The 15,107-nt window shown below is 48.7% G+C and overlaps 1 protein-coding gene across 8 annotated transcripts in view; it reads left to right on the forward strand.

Annotated features, from left to right (window-relative positions):
- Positions 1 to 4,671: 4,671 nt before the first annotated feature.
- The window catches only part of PTPN3 (protein tyrosine phosphatase non-receptor type 3), a 113,564-nt gene continuing 103,128 nt past the window's right edge, over positions 4,672 to 15,107 (forward strand). For 3 of the 8 annotated variants that reach the window (XM_067040984.1, XM_067040985.1, XM_067040987.1), the window contains exon 1: positions 4,713 to 4,798. Coding sequence is in view for 3 of the 8 variants with exons in the window: in XM_067040983.1 (XP_066897084.1) it covers positions 4,705 to 4,798 (94 nt within the window). In the remaining 5 variants the exon portion in view is untranslated. Of the gene's footprint in view, positions 4,799 to 8,476; positions 8,494 to 15,107 lie in introns of those variants that run through there. The other 5 variants (XM_067040986.1, XM_067040988.1, XM_067040983.1 and 2 more) reach the window with 4 other exon arrangements.

Here is a 15,107-nt window from a genome sequence, read left to right on the forward strand (position 1 = left end):
TACAACAACATTCACTTATTCACAATGTGTGTTGTTCATTGCCTGGCTTGCCCTGTTAGCATGCATGCCCACAAGAGCAGAAATGGTTGTTTTGTTCACTGATGTCTCCCAGGCACTTAGAGCAGTGTCTGATACACAGTAGGTGTTTAATAAATATTTGATGAAGGAATGAATGAATGAACAACATTCATCTCATCTCTGTTCTTGTATTTACGCTCATCGGTTTTCCAGACAAAACTCCTCTTTTGGCAGTGATGATTTGCAATGGAAAGACATTTTTTAATGGCTAAAACTTTACACTTAAAAATGTGTCTTTCTCAAAGTGAGATCTATGTGGTCCAAGAATTCCAAGAATTCAAGCTGAGGGGAGGAGGGGTCCCAAGTCAGACTAACACGTCTCTACAGGCTCCTGACTTGACCACTTCCTCTCCCTCCCTCCTGGGCCAGGGACAGACAGCCTGTCGCAATCTGCCACCGCTGGACGAGCACAGACAGGCCTCCGTGAAAGGAACCTCTCACGTTTTCGCCCAGTTTGAGTGTCATTTTCTCTCTCTTTGCCTCGCTTTCTTTGGCTTGCCAACTTTCAAGTTTGTTTCATTTTTCCTGACAATAAAAGAAACACACCGTAAAACAAGATTTAGGGACCTCTAAAGACGTACAAAGAAATAGATGCCCAAAGACTTGAAATCCCCCTGATTTGTAAAAGATACCTTCTGTATTTTGTTTCTCTGCTTATAAATGCAATACTCAGACACAGCCGCCACCATTAATATTTTGGTGCATTTCTTCCTAGCCCTTTTTCTATGTGTACGTATTAAGATGAAATATTGGAAGTTGCCCATATTCAACCATTGTTGACCTAGGAAATGGCGATTTTATATGGTATATCCTAGTCATTCACACAATTGAAACCATACTATGCGTATAATTTTACATCCTATTCTTTTCACTTGTCAGTAGAACAGCACCACTTGCCCATGTATTCGCGAGCTTGCGTTAACAGCACAAATAATTGATGAGCATTCGCATCTCAGCTGGGAGCCCTGCCTCATAAATCATTGAAAACAGTCCACGTGGTGCCCAGGCTTCCTGAGACTTGATATGAATGACAATCGCAGTGATTCTTCCAGGAAACTCGTCCTATAAATGCCCCCAGCCAATTGCCTGGGTGCAGTACCTGGCACCAGATTTTCTGCCCAAACGGTAGCTTCTGGGAATGCTGCTAGTAACTGTGTCCAGTCATTCATCTTGTTCCTCTTAAATGAATTTGTTCCTTACCAGTGATGCATATTGGGTTTGTGGCATGTCTTCCTCTCCAATGAAATGACTCTCTTTGGCTTTTTGTGTTTACTGTTGTTTGTTCAGTGGTTTCTGGGCCAGGTACAGTCTACCAGCATGACTGAAAGAGAGAGCTGACTTTTTTTTAGCTTACCAGCAGTAGGAGGGCTGCTTTTAGGGCCCTGGCTTTCTCTCTGCAAACATCATCAGACTATCAAGTCTGTACTTGTTCATCACAGCAGAGTCCTGAGGAGTCCATGGACCATGTGGTCCCTTTAGGTTGTAATTCTGCCTCCAAAATGATAGCCCAGGGACAGTAATCTAGGTGGTCCTCATTATCTGAGACTTGGGATAGCCCTGTTCCTCATTGGGTCTCTATTTGCTCTAGATCTGGCTGGGTTCAACCACATAGACTAAGAAGATTATATGTCCATCCAAAAGTCCCATTTGCATAAGGTTTGGGAGCTTATAAGATCAACTGTCATTGCTGATAATAACATCATGTCACTCCGGGTGCAACAGTTTAAAAGGATGAACTTTAACATTTTGGCCCCAAGAATAAAACAGTAACAGGAGACCAGAACATTTAAAGGTAATCTACAGCATATAAACATATCAAAGGGGGAGAGAAAATAAGGCAAAAAGACACAAAAAATGAAATATGCGGTCTCTCTTATGATCGATACATGGCAAGCAGAGAGGCAGTATTATAAATATTGACCCTGGATTTGAGGTCAGTCCAACTTGCATTCAAATCCTGACCCTGTCTCTTACTAGTTGTGAAAGGCTCCTAGACTGCTTCCTTTTCTGTAAAACTGACCTAAAAACACCCACTCTGAAGAATGACTGTATGCGGTAAAGACAGAATATGTGTAAAATACTGATCACACATGAGCTTGATAACAGTAGTTATTCTTGTTATTATTAGACACACAAAACTTCAAGAATTTTTGATTTGATCTTTTAAATGTTTATCATTGCAAACTCAACATTGGGACAGTAATAGATAAACTTAAGAAGAAAAACCAACCTCACTACCCCCCAAAATCAGACTATTTACATTTTCCCATATTTCCATTACACAGGGTATTTGTATTTTCAGCCTTTTTTCACCTAACATTGTACTATAAGTTTCCTCCTGTTGCAACATGGTTTAGTTTAAGTGTAAAATAGTTATTATTTCAACAAATATACCATAATCTAATTAATCATTCCTCTGTGAACATTTATTTGCTTGGGGAATATTCTTTCCTTTTGTTCCTGTTTCTGCTATGGTGAGTTGAAATGCACGATTTAAAAAATATTTAGGTCTTTTTCCTTAGGTGTATAGCTATTTTCTAGCTTGAATTTGAGCACTGTATAAACTAATGATTGTTCACTGTGGATGAGGAAGAGGTAGCTTCAGCCTGGTTTCAGTGTAAGGTAAATGGGACAACTCCAAGAACCCTCATGTTTATTAACCTCGGTTTCCTCATCTCAGCACTTGACAAACTGGTATGAGGATGACCGATAATTGAGGTAGGCACTCAAAAAACGGATCTTTAAAGTGCACTAAATCTGCTCACGTTCTTGATTTCATTCATTCCCCACACAGCGCCCAGACCGAAGCGGTAGGTATTCATATTATCTGAAGCACAGAGGTAGGTATTTATATCATTTGGGGTAAGATTCTTACCCCAGGTCACACAGCGGCTGGGAGAGGACGAAGAACGTCTTTCGCAGATTCTGAATTCCCAGCTTTCCCACTGGGCTTTGAAAAAAAAAAAAAAATACCCCCAGACCCCACCCTAACTGAGGGCGGGAACCGAGTGGCTGAGGGTCCAGCCGAGCTCTGCGGGAGGTGTCGTGCGCCCTGTTAGGAGGCGTCGTGCGCCCTGTTAGGAGGCTCCGCCTCCCGGGCTCTCGGGCCCCGCCCGGCTCCGAGCATGCCCAGTGCGCTCCCCGCCGTCCCAATGTTGCCGAAAGCACTGCAACTCCAGGTTTTGCTGGCGACTGGAGGTCCGGGGGCGGAGGGCGGGGGGCGGGTCCTGTTCCGGGGACTCCCTGACTCGGTTGAAATTCCCCGGACAAGACGCTCGGGCGGCGCCCTGTGTAGGGGCGCAACTCGTGGGTAGGGACCGAACTGAAGCACCAGGTGCTGCCGGCTGCCGCCGAGTGGTCCTAGGCCCACAGAGCCCTTGGACCCTCAGGCATCTGGTCAGGACAGGATGATTACAGCCATCACTCCATCCTTTCATTCACATATTCATTCAACAAACTGTTTTTGAGCACCTACTGTGTGCCAGGTGCTGTCGTAGGGGCTGGGACAATGTAGTGAAGACGGGCAGGGCTACAGCCCCAGAGCTAAAATTCCAGAGGTGAATAAACAATAAGAAGTAAGCAAATCAGGGGAAAAGGCAGTTACCGACCTCATCTCCTGCTACTTTGCCCGGCTTGCTATTTCCTAAGCAGTCCTGCGCCTTAATGTCTGTACTGGCTGATCCCCTCTGCCAGAAATGCGCTCCCCAATTTATCTGCGTGGCTGAAATGTCTGACCACGTCATTGAAAACTGCACTCCCTCCACCCCAAGTTTCTTTTCCCCTTGTAAAGCATATCACTTTCTACTACGCAGTTTGCTTTTTCGCATGTTTATTGTCTATCGCCTGCCTCTCTTCCGCCAGACTCCGGCAAGGGACAAGATTTCTGTCTGTTCACCGCACGTAAGAATCAGAATAAGTGACCAATAATTATTTGTTGAATGAATTAATGGATAGTGATAAATGTGAAGAAAATAAAGTGAGGACATAGAACAGAGGGCTAACTTAGTAAGGTGGTCAGGGAAGGCGTCAGAGAAGGAGGACCTACGACCAATGAGAAGGTTCCAGCCACGGGAATAGCTGGGCAAAGACGTCCCACACAGAGGAGGAAAGGCATGTGTAAATGTCCTGAGGCTAGACAAGTTCTGAGTGTTTGATGGACAGAAAGGTGCTCATGGGGCTGCAGGAATGCAGGAGCCAGATCAGGTAAAGGGCCCATAAGTCTTGGGAAGAAAGTTCAAGCCAGGAAGTTTCTAGTGGAACGGGATGGGCACTGCACTGGGAGTCAGCAGGACCCCAGCTGGGCAAGACTTCTCCTTAAGTCAAAAATTTGTTTATCGCCGGGTGCTCGACATTCCTAGGCATAAAATCACTTAGGGCTGGGCACACAGTAGGTGCCCAATAAATGGTAATGGAACGAATGCCTGCGTGCATGCGCGAGGGAACACCGGGCTGCACGGAACTCGGCAAGAGTGCCCTGGTGGCCCTGGGAGACGCGTCCGAGCACACCGGCCTCGGGTGGGGGCGGGGGCGTCCCGCAGGGCGTTCCGGGAGCCCGCCCCCCGCCCGGCGCGCGGGCCCATCGCGGCCAGCCTGGCCGGCGGGAGCCGCCCGCGGGCGGCACTGGGCATGCTCAGACGGCGGCCAGGTCGCGCCGCGAGCGAGCTTCTTCGCCGCCCGCACGCGCGACCTACCTGGGCGCCCTGCGCCCCAGATGCTGCAGGTACGGGCCGGCGCGACCCCAGCGGGCTGGGGGCAGGGCGCGGAGCCACCGGGGGCCGGGGTCGCGCTGGGCGCTGCCCCGCCCCCACCCTTCCCCAGGCGCGCGGCGAACGCGCGGGCGGGTTGGCGGACGCGGCAGCCCCGGGTTCCCGGCGCCTCGTCGGGGCGGGGAGGGGGCGCCTTGGCCGCGCTCACCTGGTGGGGCGCGGGTGGGAGGGAGCAGGCCTGGCCGGGTGGGGCTGGGTCCCGGCGATCCGGGAGGGCCCAGCGGCCGGCGATCCGGGAGGGCCCAGCGCCGCCGCGACCGCGGCCCCTGCCCCGGCCGCCGAGGGGTCGCACAGCCCGCGTGGAGCCAGCCAAGCGCGGCGGCCAGACCTTCTCGGCTCCCGGGGCGAATTGGCCTCTCGGCTTTCAAAGATGGCATTTCCTGGGCCTGGCACGAACTCCAGCGCCAATAAATCCTCCCCGTTCCACGGGTGATACGGAATGATTTATCAGGTACCTGCGGTGAGACAGCTGCAGTGGGGGAGTGTATGTGAGAGCGCCCAGTGCCCCCCGGAAATTCCCTTTTTCAGCAACCTGAACTTACTGAGAAGTTGCGGTTGCCTTAAAAATTCATGGGAAGTTGAGAAGACTTGACACCTGGGTTTTCCGAGGTGGTGGAAAGAGCTTGTGACTCGGAAACTGGAGACCTCCGTTCAGGTTGTGCTCCCCCTTGGCCAGCTGGTGACCTTGGGGCGAGTTGTCTGACCTCTCTGATCTTCATTTTCCTCCCCTGCAAACAGCCGGTAATAATGCCCACCTCACTGGGTTGTTGGGTGGATTAAGTGGGATAAATTATGTGGAGGTGTTTGGCACCGTGCCCGGCCAAAGCAAGTAAGCAGTTGGCATGATGGGAATTTAACTCGTTTAGAGACCCTCGTGGCTCCCATTTCACCAGGAGATTGGAATTACGAAAGCATCTTCAGGGCCTAGTGCCAGATTGACAGACCCTGTCTTTGTGCCCAGGAGAACTTCTATTGAAATCTTTGGTAAAACAATTTAGCTGAACTGTAATCGGAGAGCACCTTCCTTAAAAACAGTTTTATACATTCAGAAACTCCAGAAGTTGGCAGTTCAGCTTGACTTACAAAAGAGCTGTTTTGCAAGATGATCCATCTTGCAAGTGTTTAAGCAGATGATGCTTTGAAAGTAAAGCCTAGTTAGGAAGATTTCTGTTCTAAAAAGCTCCCAAACCCAGCTTTCAGTGATTAGTTAAATTAGGGTTTCTTAACTTTGGCAATGTTAACATTTGGGGTTCAATAATTCTTTGCTGTGGGGCCTTTTCTATGCATTGTAGGATGTTTAGCAGCATCTTTGGTCTCTACCCAGTAGATTCCGGTAGCAATCCCTTTCCCTCAGTGTGCCAACCAAAAATGCTTCCAGAAGTACCTCCCTGTGTGGGGGCAGGGCGCAAATTTTCCCTTTCTCCCCCCTTTAGAACCACCCTGCTTTTTGTCATCAGCCTATCTGAGTTGTTTGAGAAGTTTGTCTTATGTTTTTACTCTAATAACCAACCTTTGTTTTGTTTTGTTTTTTGGGTTTTTTTGCGTTACGCGGGCCTCTCACTGTTGTGGCTTCTCCCGTTGCGGAGCACAGGCTCCGGACGCGCAGGCTCAGCGGCCATGGCTCACGGGCCCAGCCGCTCCGCGGCATGTGGGATCTTCCCGGGACGGGGGCACGAACCCATGTCCCCTGCATGGGCAGGCGGATTCTTAACCACTGTGCCACCAGGGAAGCCCCCCAACCTTTGTATAGACTTACAGAACTGCGCAGAGTACATCCATGTGCATCAACTCATTTAATTTTTACAACTCCCCCGTGAGGCTGGTTTTGTTCCCATTTTACAGGTGAGGAAACTGAGGCTTTGAGCAGTCAGTTACACAGTATGTGGTGTGGCTGGGATATAACTCATGTCATCTGGTTCCACGGACATGTCTTTTTCTTCTGCATCAGGCTGCTCTTTATTGTATTGAGACTTTCAAATAGATGGGGTTCCTGATGATTAAATCAAGATGTAAAGTAGATTGGAAGCTGGAAACCTTTCTGGCTAGTTGAAAATTAACAACAGTAAGCTGTTATCTGACAGAGAGTAGGTCATTCTAGTTAAATATTCTAGTTTATAGTGAGCTCCCATAAATCCTGCATACAGTTGGTGGAATACCAATTTGCAGAGAATTAGAGTAGAATAAAACGTGCCTAATACTCTGTATTGATCCTGCCTTGTCTCTGGTGATTTGCTGTCTCCTAAAACCAACTCATATATGCAAATTAGACATTAGCTGGAATGTAAAAGGTCAGGTTACTGAAGGCATCTCAGAGTGGCTGGAGTGGCTGAGACATTCCATTCAGCAAGCATTTATTGAGCTGCTTCTACATGGCAGATGCAGTGCTGGGTGGAGATGCAGAGTGGGCCAGTGGACTCCAGTGAACCCGGGGTGCCTGGGGAACTTCTCCTCAAGGAGAAGGCAGGTCTTGGCCAGGCCAGACACACAGGAGGCCAAGGTCAGGGACAGCTTGGAACAGGAGAAAGAACCAGAGTCCAATTCAGGATCCCACACCGCTTCACCATCCTTTTTTTGAACCCTCCATTTCCGCATTTTATCGTAGAGAAGGTATGCTCGTGGCTTTCAACATTCCCATTCAAGTGTCAGGAACCTGGTCAGAGATGAGTCTTATCTCTGAAAGAAGTTGGGGTTCCAAGCTGGTAATTGGTCTCAGGGGATTGAGACCAGCTCCTTGATTGCTGACTGTGATCTGGGAGGTTCTGCATATGCATTGTTTAATTTCAGAGTGTTCCCTCTCTCCTCTTACAGTTGAGGAAACTCAGCTAGCAAAGGTAGTGTGGGACCAGGAGCTAGAGGGACGAACTGGGACCTTCTGAACCTCGAGTCCAGGCACACGAGGAATTCCATTTTCTAGGATGGACGTAATCTACCAAAGGACTTTGGGGATTGGCGGGAACAGGAAGACAAGGCACCCTACCCACCCCCCACCAAGCTCGGGGTTTGTGGCATGTTGGGGGAGGGGGGAACCTGCGATTTGTGGTCCTTCCCTCTCTCCGTAGGTAAGTGCCTGTTGACCGTAATCCCAGCGCTTACCTTCCTTCCTTCAGACAATGGCCTTGGAAAGCAGGGCCACCCTCCTCATCTCTTCGCAGGGGCTGGAATGCCAAGGGCAATCCACTAGCCTTGACAGGCTGGGATTGTGGGGCAGCCAGCTGGTGTAGCTTCCCAAGCCTGGGCTCTTCTGACCAACTCTAATAGAGACAAGATCGGACCAGGTCAGTGTCCACTCTGCCCAGGTCTGGGTCCTGGCAACTGCAGACTGTGGTCTCACAGGCATCTCCTTTCATCTGCCTGAGGGGGAACTAAAAGGGAGTGCTTGGTAGGCCCCTGGCTGAAATCTGATCTGGTCATGGGTTCCAAAACCCAGAGATACTGCATCTCCATAGCTTCCGGTCATGCATGATGCACCTGTAATAGCCTTCCGCCTCCAGGGGAAGATCAGCTGTGAGCACAGATGTAACAGCAAATTCAGACCTTTACTGAGCCTCTACTATGTGTCAGGCCCTAGGGTTACAGAGATGAAAGCTGAACCCGTCTTGGAAGGATTCACGGTTGAGTTGGGAAGACAGTGACATGGTGACATTTCTGCGTGAGTGTGTACACGCATGTGGGCATGCATGTGCTGTCTATCTATCTGTCTGATAACTGCTTTAAAAGAGGATAAAGCTAGATGTAAGAGACCCCAGTGTAGAGAGCCATTCATTCTGACGGGCATCGGGGACCACCACAGGGAATAGTTGGCGTTTGAATTCAGCCTTGAAGGTAGAAAAAGATGGTATTCAAGGGGCAGACAGAATGGCAGATGCAAAGACTCAGAGGCATGAAGAGACCTCTTGTATTTCAGGAATGGTGACTCTTCCCAGGCCCAGCCTCCTGATCTTGGCTAATGCAGGACCCACCTCCTATAGTTGGGGTACCCCCCCCCATCTCTGTACAGGCGCCTGGCCTCACTGAACCCAGGGTATGTGTCCGTTCTCCTTGTTTGTCCTGCACAGGAGCAATGCCTCTGTGTTGTCTCTGAAGCATGAGCACCTTCTGCCAGGGATACCTCTGGTTTTAGTTATTAAGCACTGATATGGCACTTACTAGCTGCCAGGCAATGTTTTGAGTGCTTTCCAAATATTAATCACTCTTTTAATCTTTGTAGCAACTCTCTGGCCGTGCCGCTTCCCTGAGTACTGGCCACTGGGTAGGTAGGCGGGGGCAGAGCTCACGTCCCCCGGTCTGTGTCCCTCTGTGGATGATGCTCTCATCATGGTACAGCTTCTCCTGGCTGCGGTTTACATCGATGTGCCAGGAAGCAGCCAAGTGTGAGAGTCGTGATGGAGCGCTGACTGCCCCGGATTTTTCTCCCTGACCCTGTTTCCTTCAGGGGGCCAGCAGGGCTCCACTGACTACATTTTCTGAACCAAAGACTGGAATCTGTAGTCTGAGAAAGAATGTTTGTGCTGTGTCTTTGTGCAAGAGGAGGCCTGGGAGGTGGTGTTTGGATACTGAGAGTGGAATTTTTGAGACATTTTGATGGTTTATGTGGAAAGTTAGGACAGAGCATTTGAAATTGGGATAGTCCTGGAAAATTCAGGTCCCGTGATTAACTGTCAGGATGCACAAGCTTTTAGTAGCTAGTTAAGCAATGTGTAGTTTGAATTTTCTGTACTGAGCCTCTTGGAGCCTCAAAATGGAATAAATAGTACCTTCTAGCCCCAGAATCTTGCTAATACTTACCAGCTCCAGTTTACAGATGGGACGAGAAAACCGAGGCTCAGAGAGATGAAATGACTCCTGGAAGGGCATACTGCTCTACGAGGACAGCCAGGGTTTGAACTCAAGTCTGTCCCCAGGCACCTACTTGACTGTAAAATGAGGATAATAATAGAACCTGTTTCCATTACATTGACCATGTTAAAGGAGCTAATGACCAAAAACCCACTCAGGTAGAACGTGGCACAGAAAAGGGTCCCCTCCCATTGTGTTCGTGCCGCTGACCCACAGACAAGCGCCTTGTTTAGCCTTCGATGCTGAGAGTGGCCGTCGCGAGTGATGGCCTGCTCCCAGGGCAGGGCTGAGGGCCCGGCTCACAGGGCTAGAGGGACGTTCCAAGCGGCAGGGTCCAGGACCAGAAAGGGGCCGTGGCCAGCGGGGTGCTGTGTTGATGAAAGGCACTGGTCTGACTTAGAGAGAGGAGTGTGAAGACCTCGTCCCTGCACCCTACTTCCCTCAGGTGAGTCAGCCTCGGTCTAGACCTGAGGGTCTTGGTGGGAGAGGCAGCAACTGGCTCCGTCAGCTGTCCCTTGATCCGAACCACTGGTGGGCCTGGAGTGGAGATAATGACAGCCTGAGCTCAGGTCTTGCTCTCTTTGCTCCACGCCCCCCTCCCCCCACCCGCCCCGTTCCCTTCCCAGGCCTGGTTATCAAATTCATACATGGTTGCTGTAGAAACTTAAGGTGTCAGGGAGCAATGGAAAAATCATGCGTGGTGTTCTTCCTGGAAGCAGCTCTCACCACCACCATCACCACCATGGAGGAGTCCACATGCCAGCCTGTTCTCTGCTGCAGCCAAGGGGGTCTTTCAAAACTGCTTCCTTCTGCTTTTAGAATAAAAGACAAAACTAATGTTGGCATCTCCTGCCGGCCCTGGTGTACATGCTTTGGCCCCCGTGCTTTCTGTGCACACAGGGCCAGTGAGAACCTGAAACCTTCCTCCCCTCCTCCCCAGTTAACTCATTCTTTGGGCCTTGGCTCCATGATTGTAGAGGCCTCCCCTTGCCTTCCTGCCGTGGGTAAAACTGCCTGCTATAAACGCTCACATTCTGGCCACCAGGTCTCTCTCCTTTTACCGCACTTTCCACAGTTGCAGTTTTGTGCTTAATTAGTGTAATTATTTGTATTCGTACCTGTCTCCCCAGCTACACTGTGAGCTCCGTGAAATCAGGGTCTCTCTTCCTTTAAATGCACACACCACACACACGCTATCTTTGAGACCTATTTTTTTTCTTTTAACTTTTTATTTTGACCTAATTCAGACTTACAGAGAAGTTCCAAGAATAGAACAGAGAACTCCCGTATACCCTTCACCCAGATGCGTCACATGTTACCGTTTTATCACATTTATTTTATTGTTCTCTCTGGGTATACATTTTTTTCCTAAACCATTTAAGGATTATTTATAGACTCTTCCTTTCCCCCTAAATACTTCAGTGTATTTCCTAAAACCAGTGACATTCTCCTATATAACTATGGTACACTTTTTAAACAAGAAATCAGTATTGATACAGTACTGTTATCTAATCTACAGACCTACAGGCTTTGCCGGTTGTCTTGGTAGTGTCCTTTATAGCAAAGAAAACCCCAGATTGTGTGTTGCATGTGGTTATGTCTCTTCAGTCTCCTTTAAATTAGAGCAGTTCTTCAGGCTTTCTTTGTCCTTTATGACCTTGACATTTTTGGAGAATACAGGCCAGTTATTTGGTAGAATGCTCCTCAGTTTGAGTCTGTTTTAACCCACCATGTGTCTTCAATGCCAGTGAAACATCAAATGCACTCAGTTAACATTTGGTGAATGAAAAAAGTCAGCAGGTTGTCTAGTCTCCCCCACTCCCACTCCTTTCAGCAGAAGGATGTTGTGGGGTTTTTTGTTTTTTTTTAAATTTATTTTTGCCTGCGCTGGGTCTTTGTTGCTGGGCACGGGCTTTCTCTAGTTGTGAACGGGGGCTACTCTTCATTGCGGTACGCGGGCGTTCTCGTTGCGGTGGCTTTTCTTGTTGGGGAGCACAGGCTCTAGGCACGCAGGCTTCAGTAGTTGTGGCTCGCGGGCCCTAGAGCGCAGGCTCAGTAGTTGCGGTGCACGGCCTTAGTTGCTCCACGGCATGTGGGATCTTCACAGCCCAGGCCTCGAACTTGTGTCCCCTGCATTGGCAGGCAGATTCTTTTTTTTTTTTTTTTTTTTTTTTTTGCGGTATGCGGGCCTCTCACTGTTGTGGCCTCTCCCGTTGCGGAGCACAGGCTCCGGACGCGCAGGCCTAGCGGCCATGGCTCACGGGCTTAGTTGCTCCGCGGCATGTGGGATCTTCCCGGACCGGGGCACGAACCTGTGTCTCCTACATCGGCAGGCGGATTCTCAACCACTGCGCCACCAGGGAAGCCCTGGCAGGCAGATTCTTAACCCCTGTACCACCAGGGAAGCCCAGGATGTTGTTATTTAGTTGTCATCTTGCTGTATATAGATTTGAATCTTGCTACTTTTATTTTTATGCATTTATTTTTTAATGGAAGTGTAGTTGACACACAATGTTCTGTCAGTTTCAGGTGAACAACATAGTGATTCGACATTTGCCTACATTATGAAATGATCACCACGATGAGTCTAGTAACCATCTGCCCCATACAAAGTTATTACAGCTGTGTGGTCTATATTCCTTAAGCTGTATATTACGTCCCTGTGGCTTATGTATTTTATAACTGGAAGTTTGTACCTCTTAATCCCTTCACCTAGTTTGCCCAACCTGCGCCCCCCCACCCCCTGCAACCATCTGTCCTCTGTATCTATGAGTCTCTTTCTGTTTTGTTTCATTTGTTCTTCTGTTTTTTAGATTCCACATGTAAGTGAAGTCACACGGTATTTGTCTTTCTCTGTCTGGCTTACCTCACTTAGCATAATACCCTCTAGTTCAGCGGTCCCCAACCTTTTTGGCACCAGGGACGGGTTTTGTGGAAGACAGATTTTCCATGGATGGCGGTGGGAATGGTTCAGGCGGTAATTGGCGAGCGATGGGGAACAGCAGATGACGCTTCGCTCACTCGCCTGCTGCTCACCTCCCGCTGTGCTGCCTGGTTCCTAACAGGCCACGGCCCAGTACCGGTCTGCAGCCCGGGCGTTGGGGACCCCTCCTCTAGATCCACATTCCCACAAATGGCAAGATTTTATTCTTTTTTTATGGCTGAGTAATATTCCATTGTATATATATATACACCACAGCTTCTTTGTTCATTCATCTCTCCTGATATTCTTTTTTAATAACACAGCTTTCCCCCCCAAAAGAGAGGCTTCCTCCAGGGGTAGTGAGCCTGCTGTCTCTGCAGGAATACAAGCGGACACCGGGCCATGGCTTGGCAGGGATGCTAGAGAGAACAGAACATTTGGTGAGGGGCAAGACGCAGCCTGCACATGCCTCCCGACACTGAGTGCCTTCTCCACCTGCAACTCTGACTTCCCAGGCCTAGGGGCCCAAGAATAAGGTAACTAGAATTTCTAATCCAAACCAGAACATTTTGAGAATAAATGGGGGGCTGTCAATAATTGCATCTAATCAAGTAACTTCAACTGGGGCTGTCCTGGACAAATCAGGATATGTGGTCACTCGACCCAGATTTGACTTTGAAGTTGGAGATCGGTGCCTGGGGAATCAGCCTAGAAAACCCTCCAGCAGGAGGAATTTTCTGCCCAGACAAAGCAAAACTCATCTCCGTGGCATTGCCTGCCAGGCCCATATTAGTGGTTTGGGTCCTCTCTGTGGTTGCACCTCCCTTGGTGTGCCCCTCCCAGCCATTCTCCTGCTACATCCACCTTGTTTCAGCCTTCCCCTCACCTGTTCCTTCCTGCCACGGGGACTGAGAGAGCCTGGAACATCACTTCCAAACCCAGGCTGGATGGAGGAGGCGGGATGGAGTTTGTGATACATGCACAGGGGGGAAAACAAGCCGACTGTGCTTCCTGCTGACCCAATTTTAATGGAATTTAAGAGCCAGGGTGTGTAAGTGAGGTATGGCTGGAGACCAGAGTTTCCCTAGACCTTATCTTTCCCACCCGGCCCCCGCCATGCTCACACTTCCACCTGTCTTTCGTGCTCAGACACCCAGGTTCCTCTTCCAGCCCTAGTTCTGAGATCAGAACCGAGTCGCCAGTCTTTGGCAGAGGCACGGAAGCATCTGGCATTGGGGACCCAGGCACAAGAGGATGGGCATTGAATGACTAGATGGTGCAGAGAAGGACTTGGATGCAGAGAGACCAGGCAGGATACCAGCATCGAGGGAGTCTGGTAACAAGGCCAATACAGGGTCATTTATCTGGAAGCCTAGAGTTGCAGTATTGAATGCCTGACACTTGGTCACAGGGGCAGGCACTGGTGTCTGATTAGTCCAGTTCCTTAACTCATTTTCTGCCTAGCAAAAAACACGAACTCTGCCTTCCTGGATTAAAAAGTGTAGGCATACCTCATTGTACTGGACTTTGCAGATGCTGTGTTTTTTACATTGAAGGTTTGTGGCAACCCTGCATCAATCAGGTCTTTCGGTGCCATTTTTCCAACAGCATTTGCTCACTTTGGGTCTCTGTGTCACCTTTTGGTATTCTCGCAATATTTCAAACGCTCTACTGGCAAAAGGTAATGAGTCACTGAAGGCTCAAATGATGGTTAGCATTTTTTAGCAATAAAGTATGTTTAATTAAGGTATGTATATTGTTTTTTAGACATAATGCTTTTATACACTTAATAAACTACAGTATAGTGTAAACATAACTTTTATATGCACTGGGAAACCAAAAAATTTGTGTGACTCACTTTATTGCGATATTTGCTTTATTGCGGTGTTCTGGAACGGAACCCACAGTATCTCCGAGGTATGCCTGTTTTATAGGGTGAAAATGTGAAGGTATAGAGATTTTCTGGGGCATCCTAGTCTTGTGGACTTAAGAACATGGTCCAGTGCAGTATAATGTTTTTATAACTCGAGGCATTGGTGGCTTTAAGGGAAAAGCCAGTTAGTGAGAGTTTCTAGTTATGAGAATGCAAGATACTAGCACTTACTGAACTTTGGAAATTTTTCTGGTTATCTGCGATATTATGTTTACTGGTTAAAAATGTTCTCCCCCACCCCACCCAGGCATAGCTATGTAAAAGCATTGAGTTTGAGGTCACCTATTACAGGACAGCGAGGGTCACACAGTGTCTGAATGGGAAAGGACCTCAGAAGAACCTTTTCCAGCTCCCTCTCTTTACAGATGGGGAAACTGAGGCATGCTCAGGGCACACAGATAGTCACAGAGCAGGGACTGGTACCTGCATCATACAGTTTGCAGCCCCCAGATCTTGGGTGTGTTTTCTAGATCTCATCTAAGGAAGTTTATTAAATAGACTGTATACTTCTATCATTTTGTTAACAACTTTTGGCATTTATCTACCTATAGAAATAAGCTGTATTGGCATC

Source organism: Kogia breviceps, chromosome 8, assembly GCF_026419965.1.
Source record: "Kogia breviceps isolate mKogBre1 chromosome 8, mKogBre1 haplotype 1, whole genome shotgun sequence".
In the NCBI taxonomy this organism is placed as follows: Eukaryota; Metazoa; Chordata; class Mammalia; order Artiodactyla; family Physeteridae; genus Kogia; species Kogia breviceps.